The sequence below is a fragment of the Corapipo altera genome, unplaced genomic scaffold, assembly GCF_003945725.1.
Source record: "Corapipo altera isolate COAL_440 unplaced genomic scaffold, ASM394572v1 2b, whole genome shotgun sequence".
NCBI classification, from domain to species: Eukaryota; Metazoa; Chordata; class Aves; order Passeriformes; family Pipridae; genus Corapipo; species Corapipo altera.
In genome coordinates, this window is record NW_020884874.1 from 18,680,686 (window position 1) to 18,693,759 (window position 13,074).

General features: G+C 42.6%; 2 protein-coding genes across 25 annotated transcripts in view; one reads left to right on the top strand and one right to left on the bottom strand.

Moving 5' to 3' along the window:
• The window catches only part of EPB41L2 (erythrocyte membrane protein band 4.1 like 2), a 138,203-nt gene that overhangs the window by 101,808 nt on the left and 23,321 nt on the right, over positions 1 to 13,074 (bottom strand). For 18 of the 24 annotated variants that reach the window (XM_027669491.1, XM_027669622.1, XM_027669578.1 and 15 more), the window contains exons 1-2: positions 11,848 to 11,950; positions 8,113 to 8,194 (exon numbers count right to left, since the gene is read on the bottom strand). The gene's annotated coding sequence lies outside the window, so the exon portion shown is untranslated. Of the gene's footprint in view, positions 1 to 8,112; positions 8,195 to 10,962; positions 11,033 to 11,847; positions 11,951 to 12,065; positions 12,085 to 12,828; positions 12,936 to 13,074 lie in introns of those variants that run through there. The other 6 variants (XM_027669508.1, XM_027669466.1, XM_027669516.1 and 3 more) reach the window with 4 other exon arrangements.
• LOC113941325 (basic salivary proline-rich protein 2-like) lies at positions 11,056 to 12,615 on the top strand. Its single transcript, XM_027632490.1, has 2 exons — positions 11,056 to 11,975; positions 12,138 to 12,615. The coding sequence occupies exons 1-2, from the start codon at positions 11,056 to 11,058 to the stop codon at positions 12,613 to 12,615; spliced, it is 1,398 nt and encodes a 465-aa protein (XP_027488291.1).

The window sequence follows — 13,074 nt, forward strand, 5'->3', positions numbered from 1 at the left end:
TACTAGTAAAACTCTTGCATAGTATTTTAGCCCTTTGTAGAATTACCAGCCCTTCAGGGCACCAGCAAAGGCAGTGTTGCCATGCGAATGACTGCATACTCTTGAGAAGTAAGTGTAGCCTATGGCAGTGCTTTTCAAGTACAAAGACAGGTCAGTAAATTAAAAGGTTTTTCATGTAAAGGAAGATATATCTTAATAGCTAATGAGGCATCTCTCTCAGTCTCGGGGGTGAAAGGAGCAATAGCTGTTTTCAATACAAAAGGTCAGAAGTACTGACTGAATAGGGAGCACATTCAGCTTCTAGTGATTCTACAGAGGAGTCCTTATGTTCCAATCATGTTGATGTAAGGTCTATATTTAGGTTATCTCGTTGCAGCAATAGTTAGGTTGCCTATTTTTAAAGAAAGAATTCTGAGGTGACTGCTTTAGTTTCAGCAAAAAGCCCCAATGTGATCACTTTCACAGGAAGCAACAGGAAACCCTCCACATTAAGATAGTGGAAGCTTGTACAGAATGCACCATCATCGTATGCCAACTCACTGGCATTGATGTCAATGAAAGAAGGAGAACAAACAGTGCTTCAGGTGATTATCCAACTCCAGCAATACAAAGATCCTGTTTTTCCCTTTCTACCAACCTGTGCCTTGTCCATGGAAAGACTGTCCAAGACTGCAGACAAATTCGAAAGACTCAAGCAAGATAGAGAGGAAATGTCCTGTGCCCCACCAGTACAAATCAGAGTCTCTGCTATTGGGAGCAAGAGCCCCTCACTCAAGAGAGAGGGTGCACACCAGAGGGCATCGTTGGCTTTGGGGATAGCTGCTGCAAAGAGAGAGGAAGTTAGTTGAATTGCCTGGTCTCTCAGAGGACTCTTCTGCTGTGGGACTGCTGAGGGTTGAAGAACAACAGGTACTGACTGCTACCTCAACAGTGCACTGCCAGCAATACTGCACCAACTGGGACTCCATGACACCATCCATGAGATGATTTGTGAACTGGCCAGCCAGCAAGACTCGCTCACCCTTTAGTAGTCCTATATGGTCAGTATGTAAGTCCAGTGGAAGTGGAAACTGACAGTGGACCATTGTGGCCTGAACTAAATCACACCAGCACTGAGTGCTGCTGTGCTGGACATGCTGGAGATTCAGCAGTGGAGCCCAAAGCAGCCAAGAGATGCTACCACTGATACTGCCAGTGCGTTTTTCTCTATTCCTTTGTTAGCAGAGTACAGGCCACAGTTTGCTTTTATCTGAAGAGGCGTCTAGTACATCTGGAACCAACTGCCCCCATGGGCAAAAACACAGTCCCCTGTTTGCCAGGGACTGATCCAGACTGCACAGGAAAAGGGTGAGAATCCAGAACACTTCAAGTACATTTATGACATCATCATGTGGGGCAACAGTGATGATTTTTGACAAAGGGAAAAAGATAATCCACATTCTTCTGAATGCCGGTTTTATCTAAAGCAAAGTAAGGTCAAGGGACCTGCCCAGGAAATTCAGTTTTTAGGATTACAGTGGCCAAATGAACATTGTCAGATTCCAATAGATGTGATGAACAAAATAGCAGCTGTGTCCCCACCAACCAGCAAAAAAGAAACACAGGCTTTCCTAGAGGCTGTGGGTTTTTGGAATATGAATATTCCAGATTAGTCAGATAGTAAACCCTCTCTATCAAGTGACCCAGAAGAACAATTTTAGGTGGGGTCCTGAACAACCACAAGTTTTTGAACAAATTAACAGGAGATTATTCAGCCCTTGGGCCAGTCAGGACAGGACAAGATGTGAAAAACGTACTGTACACCACAGTCAGGGAGAATGGACCTTCCCAGAGTCTCTGGCAAAAAATACCTGAGGAGACTCGAGGATGACATCTGGGGTTCTGGAGTCAGGTTTACAAAGGATCTGAGGCCTGCTACACTCCAGCCGAGAGATCCTGGCAGCTTATGAGGGTATTTGAACTGCTTCAGAAGGGACTGGCACCAAAGCACAGCTCCTCCTGGCCCCCTGACTGCCAGTGCTGAGCTGGATGTTCAAAGGGAAAGTCCCTTCTACATATCATGCCACTCATGTTCTGGGGAATAAGTGGGTCACACTGATCACACAGTAAGCTCAAATAGCAAATCCCAATTGCCCAGGGATCTTGGAAGTCATCATGAACTGCCCTGAAGGTGAAAATTTCAGATTACCATGATTAGAGGAGGAGAAGGTGACATGTGCTAAGGAGGCCCCATCATATAACCAGCTACCAGAAAATGAAAAGTGACACACTTTTCACTGATGATTCCTGCCATATTGTAGGGATACACTGAAAATGGAAAGCTGTCCTATGGAGTCCTATGCGGCAAGTCACAGAAGCTATTGAGGGATAGAGTGGATCAAGTCAAGCTGCAGAACTGAAAACCATCCAGCTGGCTTTAAGTATCACTGAACAAGAGAAATGGCCGGTGTTCTATCTCTACACTGACTCATGGATGGTAGCCACTGGTCTGTGGGGGTGGCTAGACTAATGGAAAAAGACCAATTGGCAGTGCAGAAGTAGCCCATCTGAGCAGCTGAACTGTGGCAAGACATCACTGCCCAGGTAGAGAAGTTGGCTGTAAGAGTCTGTCATTGTGCTCGTTTAAAAGAAAAAAACAACAAAAAAACCCCAAACAGCAGGGTAAGTTGAGATTACTAAAGCTATCCCCTTTTGATAGTGGAGGGCAAAACAAAGAAGAGAGAGGTTAAAGTGTTTGAGTCACAACTTTACTGAGACAATTTGTTGCAATAAAACACAAAACAGGAAAGTAGTTTACCCACAACACCAACAAAGGCAAAGAATTCACCTCCAACATGAACATATGAAGTAAAAAAGAAACAAACAAACTTTATATTTCATGTATAAGAAGTTTTTATTAACAGCATTTTCATGTCGACCAGCCTACCTTTAAAGTTCTTAAATAAAAGCATTAGTTAATAATCTCTCCTAACAATGACCCACAAAACAGACAATACAAAAGATATACAATACCTCAATCAACTTTCCTTATGTTCTTTTTCACTCCAAACTGCAGGAAGCTTGTTTGCCCTACGCCTAACTGACAATTTTTTTATTTCACATTTTCTCAAGTCTCCAACAACATCCTGACACTCACTGTTCTTGGGGAATGCTTTTAAATCTTGAGGTATCTCCTAGAAACCTATAGCCAGGAACAGCACTACTCATAACTCAACTCTATTGTGCCAACAGATCTATAGCCTTTGTTTTGTTTGGGTTTGGTTTGCTGTTTTGGGGTTTTTTAAGCAATAAATAAACTTACATTGAATAGGGTATCTGATAATATGACCTCTATTTCCTTTGAGTTGCTACCCTCATGATCAGTTTACCAAGACACACACAGAGACATACTGCCCCAGTTATCTGAAACAAAGCTTCAGTCAAGAAGGTAAAAAGAAAAAAAAAAAAACAACAAAAAACCACCAAACACCCAAAACAAATCAGCCAGAGAAAAACCACACTCTTCCAAACTAAATGCTTATGCTTTTACCTTCTTGACATAACCAAAGGTCTGAAAATAGTCACAGAATACAAAAATGATTTGTTGAGTCTTGTCCTGTTAATTTAATTGCTTATATGCTGAGCCTTCTAGCAAGCATCATATGCGGTTGTTAACCTTGGGAACAATACAACATGAAAACCCATTTAGAATTTGAAAACTAACACTTGAAGTAGTTATGTTAACAGATTTTTCTACAAGTCTTAAAACATTTAACAAAACCAATTAAAGGAAAACTGACTTGTTTTTAAAATGAGTAAAACAAGAACATTGTGAGCTTTCGAACAGAAAGAACCTACAGATTTTTTTAGTATGTTACAAGCAAGCCAAGATCATACAGTAGTAAAAGAACAAAGCAGGCTGATTTTCACTTCAATCAGATCAACACCTGAGCTATAACATACTAGCTTTTTTTCCTTTTTTTTTTTCCTGCAAATAACTTTACCAGGCAAATTAATCTTCCTACATCATTCAACAGTTTAGGGATCCAAGATGTCTTAAGCCAGAAAATCAGTGACTAAAAACTGTTTTCATCTAGTCCCATTCCAAAGTTTTAACACTGCTACATAGAGCACACATCTCACCCTTTATCCAAGACATGACGTACTCTAAACCAGCACCAACCACTGGGTAATTTTATGATAAACCAACCAGTTTCATAGTAGGTGTTCTCTGGAATGCAACTTTAGAAAATGAAGAAAAAATTAAAAATCAGGGAAAACCCAACAAAAGGTCTGAAAAATACAAATAAGCTGCATTTTTATCAAAGCAAAAAAATGTTTTATATATATATAGGAAGCATGTTTTGCATTTTTCACACTAGCTTTTAAAAATCCATTTGCAGGCAGTAAATCGAACTCTTAATTCTCAGCCCACTATTTCAAATCTCATGATTCCTCAAGATATGGTTAAATTATTTACATCTCCAAACAATTCAGCACAGATAAAATATACTTCAGCTAATGTATGGGTATTTTTATAAAGCTTCATTATGCTTTTTGAAACACAAGAAACAGACATCCAGAACACAAAGAGACAAGAAGTAAAGCAGCTTCTAGAATCATCTTCATATCAGTGCTAAAACTGCACCAACCTTTCCTCCAGGGAAAACTCTCACATTTAATACCCAATCTCTAGTAAAGATTGCAAATATTCTGTTTCAATTACTGAGCTTGTAATGGTCCAAGGATGAAAGAACATAGGGTCACGTATCTCATACTAAATTTGCTAAAACCAGTGGGCATATGGGGGGGAGGGTAAAGGGAGCAGCAATTTGGTATACATATGGTTTCTTAAAACTAGATTTGACTACATCGCCCTGGCACTCTACCTAAGTCAGAACACTATCATTTACTACTGCATTCTGTAGCAAGGATTTCATTTTTCCTTAGAACAGGTTTTTAAATAGAGATCCCTCTGGAAGTAGAGTTCATTTTACAGTGTTTTTATGAAAAACGTACCTTTTCTCTAAGAATTTTCTGACCTACAACATAGGGTTGAAATATTCCCAACTTCACTTATATATAGCTTAATTTCTGTTGCAGTACAAGAATAATGTTCTGGTAACAGTGTAAACTTCCCCCCCCCCCCAAATATCTCATCTATTTGGTCTCACTTACAGTAAGTTATTACTCTGCAGTTATGCCATGAAACTTAAATAGCATTCTTACTTTCTGAAATGTCACTGGGACTAAATTCAACAGTGACAAAAAAAAGTAATGTTTTAATATGCTATGTATTTCACTTATCTTTTAATTCAATTCAGTAAAAAAAAAAAACAGAACAGTGATTTCAGGCTTCAGAAACGTCTTACCCTTCAGAATCAAAATATCTCTATGTACTTGCAAAAAGTTAGTGGTCTCACATTATAAGGAAGTATCATACTCAAGAGCTGGGGAGGGGTGGGGAAGGAAGAAATAAATCTGTAAGTGCACAGATTTCATTAATTGCTTTCTCTAAGACATCCTTGAGCAGATACAGAGTCAAGAAAACACTCTGCAAAAGTGAGGCCAAATACCTAACAGATTAAGTTAATTTATGAGATAATTACAGGTCCAAAACAGGTTTAATACCAAAATCACTTACAATTGGGATTTATAAAGGAGTAGTAACATTGGTATGTAGCAACCCCAACCTCGACCCAAGCAGCTGCACCATTATGTAAGATAACCTCTTGTCAAGGATTACTTCAATACATAAGTGTTGGCTACAGAAGGGACAAGGCATCCTTAAGACCAAACGCAGACTGAAGTATGAATTTAATGCTACAATATTCCTTGTTTCTAGTTGTGGGTTCTCCACCCTGCCCTCCCACCACCTCTTTTCCTCCAGACACTGAGTTTGCTTCAGATTTGTGGTCCCATAATGCAACACCCTGCCAGACAAAGTACACAAAAAAGCCATACAAGAAAAAGGAGCCAGTCCTCTACGAGAAGATCAGTGATATACAGGCCACATTTCTTTAATTGTTTGATGATGAAACAGCAGCATTTACAGTATTATTTAAGTACAGCTTTTAAGTACTCCAAAACTTCAAAAGAAGTAAACCAAACAGGATAAAACAGCTTCTCTCAGCTGAGGAAACAGCAAATAAATCATGTACAAATAGTGTCTACAAAGCACAAATCACTGTATTTGGAAATTTAACAAGAACTTTCAGATCCAAAGCTGAAACGTTCAAAGAAGTTTGCAGGACATACTTAGTATATTCTGAATTATTTTATTGAGGAATCCTGTCTTCTGTGAGCAATGTGAAGCAATAACATTGTTTCAACAAATGTGAAACCCAAGCATGTATTTTTATCATAAGATTTTAATTTTTGTTTGATTTTCAGAAGTAGGAGTATATATGCTGAGTCAATCAGAATTTAAAGGTCTGCCTAGTATGAACTCAAAAACTTGTAGTAAGAATATATACTTTAAATTCCATCTACAGGATAACTGAATATTTCAAATTAGAAAAAGCTGTTCCACTTTTCCATTGTGGTAAGAGAGCACATCATGCATTTTAATTACATACTGAAGTTTTTTGTACTTTTAATAACATTCTAGGTTCTTTAAACATTGTAGTCAAATTCTTATCCAGGCCACTAAAAAGAATACCACAGTTATAGTCTATACTTCTCAAGCCACAGTAATGGGATAGCAGTAATTTACAGTAAAGTCTGGTGTTACATTTAGCTGTACAACACTACTAATTAGAGAGTAATTTCAACAATAAATATTTAGTTAAACTTGACTTTGTCATCAATGCAAGCAATTTAAGATGAAACTGATCTTTCAGAGTCCACAGTTCTTTTTTTGAATCTATTTTTATTCTTCGGCTACTAAACATCTTTTCCTATGGAACATTTCACTAAAACTACTGCTTTGCAAACATAAAACCACATAGACAATGTCAGAAGCAAAAGAGAAGATTCAAACCTAGTGGACCAAAGCAATCCATAGTTCTCTTCAAACTGTCCTTAGCTAACCTTATTTTACTATTCAATGCCAAAATCTTCTAAAAATGACTTTACAGAGAGAGCACACAGGTTGCATCACTTAGTAACAGCAAGGTAAGCTAAAAGACAGGCCATATCACACACTTCAGAAAGAACACAGGGAGGAGAAACCAGGACAGACAAATATGAACACAATACCATAGTAGACACGAGATCAAGTAGAACACCCAGTTAACTCCTTAGACACTGACAAAGAAGCTGTCAGTATTAAAGAGAGGATCTTCCTGCAAAAAGCACTACATTGGTGAACAATAGTAGTACCTTATCTCCTTTAAGAAAAAAAACATATCCAACCAACCAAAGAAACAAAAAAGTAAGCAAAATACTACTATATGCTTCTGAGAATCTGCAGAGATAATCAGTTTTTATACTAGAGGCCAACTTAACCAAAGTCAGGCCTTCAAAGCATCTCATACTTGAGTCTGGTCATGAAACATTATGCCATCAAAGGAGTTAGTGATGTGCAGTGTAAACGGTTGGCATCTAACATTCTCCTTTGAGACCAACTTGCAGAGCTGCTGTAATGAAGTGTTCGTGTAGTGCCACTAAAACGTCAGACACTACTGCAACAGAAACTACTTTTTTCTCCCCAAGTCTGTTAAAATAAACAAGCCTGCATTCTTGCTGAGCTGTCCCACTTGCAGTACATGCAAGTCTATAGTTTCATACCATATATGGCACATACTTTCCTCATTTCACTAACCAAACAGAATGGCTATTTTTGGATTACCCAACAGTAATTAATAAATATTCTGTTGATATGGCCTTCACTTCCTCTGTAAATCTTTACAAAGCACTCAAAGACAAGGTGAAGTCTATGGAGGAAACAAGTTACCGGTAAAATTACTTTCACAGAAGAGTTTATATCACAAACTTCTTAAGTAAAAGTCAAAACATTTACTATATCATCAATATGTTCTTTCCTATATAATATTACAAAACTGACAACTTAAACCATGTAAACTTATCACATCAACAGCAAAAAAAAGTGAAACAAAACAAGGAATTTTGCCTGTTTAATAAATTCCTATAGTGAAACTTCTGATATATAAAAAATAGTTGACAAATTACCTTCCACTCCAGTGGAAGTCTTGAAGACTTGTAGAATTCAATCAACTATGACACCTGGATAACAGTACAATATCTTCTTTATCTATAAGAGATAAATTCAATAAATTACACCAAAAAATTATGCCACCAACCGAGTTAAAGAAACAGATTAGTGAAATTAACTGTGCTTAAATGATAAACATTTCCAAAATGTGAACATCCGCATAAATAGGAAGAGAAAAAAACCCCACACAATCTTTTAACCTGTACTTTAATTTTGTCCCTTAAAAAAACAGAAGCAGTTTATTATAAAGTCTAACACTCTTAAACTCAAGCAGAGTCTTTTCTTTCAAATTAGAAGGCCAGAAATAACCCCTTAAGATGCTGTTTGATTTCTTGTATAACACAGGCTATAACACAATCACACGCTCCCACATTCACTTTTCTTGTTCCCATCCTCCTTCTTGTGTTCAGCCATTGTGTGAGTATACAATGAACTGTTTTTCAACACTGCTTTTTTGGGGGTTAATTTTCCTGCAATGAGGAAGACAGCCCACCTTCCCTCTTCTCACCACCCCTTACTTAAGATCAGTTCCAGAAAGAAACCACCGTTTGAATTAGTACATCTTTCTCAAGAAAGCATTCAACCTTGCTTTAGAAATCTCTAAGGCAAATATGCTGTATACTACAACCTTTAGTAAAATTACTTTTAACCTGCTGAAATTTATACATGGTAAACTAAAATGCAGAAAACTTCCTCTTTCAATAGAGTAACACTACGCATTACAGATGTAACTATTAAAAATGTAAACCATTTAGATCCTTTTCCTGTCACTGAATCCTTTCATAGCCACTATTATTTGCTATTGTCCATGTTACATGTACATCTATCATAATTTTGTTTTGTTCCCTCATTTTTTACTCCTTAAATAGATCAATCTTTTGTAGTAAAACATGCTTCTCAGATTAATGCCGAAAGTGAACAGAGAATTCAAAAAGGAATCCCAAAAGCACCAACTACAAAAAGATTTAAAACATATGACAAGGTAAAAAATGTCATTTATATACCTAGTTTGATTTTTGAACCTCACTTGAAAGAGAACTTAAGTCCAAATTATTATTCATCACAACCCTCAGTAGCTTCTCTAAATGTCTTTACTTTGCAGAACACTCATTCTCCACCTATGGCCCACATTCCTCATCCTTAAACATGTGACTCAGGAGCTGGACTCATGAAAAAAAATTAATATTTTGCCTAAATCCACACTCACAAATTGATTCACATCGTATTTAATACAGTAAGTAATCCAATTACTCCTCAGGTTACCCTTTCTAATGAGAGCTCTTCAGTGTTGTCACCAAAACCCCACTGAGACATCAACAACTCTTCAAATTATATCAAAAAGTGATAATAAAGCTAAAAATTTTTGATTAATTGACTGCAGTTGTTGGAAAATTATCAAATTAGAAGTGGAACAAAAGGTCTATTTCCCAAGAAATGAAGCCTGGCATTTTAGTCCACATGGCCGTGGATGTTAAGAAGTTTGAACCCTCCTTCTCCACTTTCAACACATGTGCAGACAGAACATGTGTATTTTTGAAAGTCTTGTCCAGGTCATTTTAAATTATATTTTTACAACACAAGCTCATCTGCCACAGGTACAAACTCTGACACCCATAACCTCTGAAAACATAGAAAGGAAGATCATATTCTGAGCCCAAACTCAGCAGAATGTTGCAATTTAAGAAAGAGACAGCAGCTCAGCTTCCCACCACAGAGGTCAACATCAGACAGAAAACAGCATGGCAAGCAGAAACAGAAACTTGTTGGAAGGGAGGACAGTAGCAGCTGAAGTGGACACTTTTGCTGAATACCCTTCCAGGGCTGCTCCTGCATAACCCAGAGTGCCACAAAAAGTGGCCTGTTCTATAACTGATTGGCTCTGCAACTTAGCGACTGAATTTTTCTGCTGTTCGAAAAATGACACCGAAAGATGCAGCTTTTCTTTTGGATAGTCTCTATTAAAGAAGCACTTTCTCATTTCAACCTCTGCAGGACTGGAAAAACACAAGTTTATGAGAATTTGCTGAAGGCTAAGTTTTGTAGAACCATGCTTGTTGCATTTCACTAACACTCTGGAAGCACCCATGCTAGCAGACAGAAAATGAGGCTGTAAAACTAAGCAAAGCACTACATGTGCTTAAAAAAAATACAGATTATATGATTTTAATTGAAAATAGGTCTTGGACAGCTTTACAAGAAGTAAAAAAACATAACAGTTGAACTGCTTGCTACTTATTACTGGTATCAAAGTATCTTAATCTAAGTTTACTAGCTATTTCTTGTTCTCTGGTAGTGATTTAATTGAGAAGGTGGAAAGCATAATCATTAAGGTGACAAACCCTCAAACCAACTCCCTTTATGTCAATCAGCAATCATTCACAGAGTAACCTCCTTTAAGTCCATTCTAGCCATACACACACATGCACAGCACTATTAATATCAAAAGGGCTAAACTTCAACTCAGTGGGATCTTCACCTGTGGAAATATGCTGCACTGAAATAAGTTACCACAGTGTTAATAGCTCTTTTGAGACGATTCGGACTTCACAGTACTGTAATCAAAACCTTACAAAAGAACAACAGGAAAAGAACTTAGGACCTAAATTTATAAATAAAATATCATTTTTTAAAAAATATCCCAGTGCATAATGCTCAGAGGCCAGATTGTCACATCTTGAGAGGTGGTCTACGTTACTTTAAAACAGGAGATACAGAACATACAAGAGAAAAACAAGTGTAGAATCATCCTAACCCTGAAGAGAAGGGAAATTAGGAATGTAAAATCTTCCTCGATTTCATCCCTCTACCTAATTAATGATAAACAGCTTCAGAGCAGGGTCCTATCTAGCTCGTTTTTCTGCAATTGCTCACTTACAGCTGAAAGAGAGGAACAGCCCAAGATGCAAACAGATGAAGTTATCAGAACGAGGAGTGGTGCTCCGGGAGGAAAAAAGAATAGGAAACCGTCTCTCGCCATGCAGCATTCACACAACGGGTGGGGGGAGAGCCATCGATGGCCATTGGGACAGGTTTTCGGGGAAAAACACCCCTTTCTTTCTGGCCCCAGGCCAGGACCCAAGAGCGCGACAGAGGCGGTGACGGCCGCGGGATCCTGCGCAGCCCCAGCCGGGGCGCCGCGAGCTGCGGATCCCCGGCGGCGTCGGGCACAGCACCGCCCGCCGCGCCCGCCCCGCGAGGGAGGCTCGGAACCGAGCGGCGAGGAGCGGCCCCGCACGGCTCGCCCCGCTGGAACCCGCGCCCGAGGCTCCGGGGAAGGAGGTAGGAGGAGCCAGCCCCCGCACACCGAGCCCCTGCCCACCCGGGGCGGAGGGGCTGCGGCCGGAGCCGCCCGGAGCCGCTCGCCCCCGGCCGCGCGTCCTCGGGGCCGCTGCCGCCCCCTGCCGGCCCTGGCGCTGACAGCCCCCCACCGCCCGCCCAGCCGCCGCTCGGGGCCGGGAGGGAAGGAAGGAGGGAGGGGGCAGCGCTGCCCGATCACCCGGCCCTGCCTCCCCCCGCGGCCTCCGCATCCCGCAGCAAACGGAGCGGACCAGGGAAAACGCCGACGGATGCGGGGCAGAGCGGCCCCCACGACACACGCCCGGCCCCCCGTAGCGCTACAGCCGCCCGGCCCCCCACTCCCCGCCGCCCGCGTAAGCCGCTCTCCCGCGGGACCCCTCCCGCTCCCCCGGTACCTGCCACCCGCACGCAGCAGCCGCGGCGCCACACACTCCACAAACCCCAGCCACCGCCGTCAGCCCAGCCCGGGAGAAAACCCCGCCGGCCCCGCCCTCCATCCAATCCGCGCCCCGCCCGCCCTCGCGTCCCGCCCCCGCCGCCCGCCCGCCCGGGCCGCGCCGGCCCCGCCCCCGCTCCACGTCCGCCGCCATTGGCTGCCGCAGCCGTCAATCACCGGAGCGAGCGCTGCGCCCCCGCCCGCCGTTCCTGGGCCGTGTCCAACGGCCGCTGCCCGTCGGGGGTGCAGTTGGAGCTCGGGGCCGGGATGGAGTCCGGGAGCGTCGCCGGAGCGCGGGCACCGCACCAGGGAGACGCCTGCCCGGGAGCGCCGCTGGCTAGTCACGGCCCCGGGCGAATCCGAACAGGGCACTGGCCGTGCGCACGTTGCGGTGCCGCTCTCCCTGTCCCGCGGCGCCTGTCCCAGCGGTGTCTCCATACGGAACGAGCTCCTGCGGCTCCGCGGGCTGTGCGGGCGGGGAGGGGAGGCCGTGACCCCTCCCGGCTCGCCGCAGCCCTCGGCAGGTGCCGCGTCCAGCCGGCCACCCGCGCGCAGTGGGCACAGACACAGCGCAGGGAGCCCTCGGGGTCCCCGGGGCGGCCGGGCCGGAGCGCCCGCCCCGTGCGGCGAGAGGGGACGTCGGGGCTGGGATCAGCACCCGTGGGGAGGTGGTCGAGAAGTGGCAGCCAGGGGCTTCCCTGTGCTGCTGAGGGACAACGGGGCGTGAGGCGCGCTGAGAGGTTGGGGCTGGGTGTAAGGAAAAGGTTTTTCATGCTGAGGACAGCTGGGCTGTGGGAGCGGACTCCTGGGGGATTCCTGCTCCCAAGCAGATACAGTCCTGAGCAACCTGGTCTGACCACGCAGCTGGTCTTGCTGTTGGGCAGCAGGTTAAGGTAGAGACCTCCTTACAACCTGGATTTCCTGATGATCGTCCACTTACCTAAGGTTTTTGGATGCCTGTGTGGATGCTGACTGCTGAAAGGCCTGAGTATGGAAAACCTGATGGAGGCAAGTGCTGTGCTGCACAGGCTGCAGGCCCTGGGAGTGCTGTGGAAACAGAAAATTATTTACACTACATGCAGTCATACTGATTTTGCAAAATCCAGCACACAGTTTGTGTTGCCTGTACAAGTGCATCCCTTTTGTGCATTATAACCTAAAATTAACCACAGAGTTGTCACCTAAC

Coding starts and splice junctions, on each gene's coding strand:
- LOC113941325 (XM_027632490.1), top strand. CDS start 11,056: ATGCAAACAGATGAAGTTATCAGAACGAGGAGTGGTGCTCCGGGAGGA. Junction 11,976..12,137: donor CGCGCCCCGCCCGCCCTCGC/GTCCCGCCCCCG, acceptor TCGGGGGTGCAG/TTGGAGCTCGGGGCCGGGAT.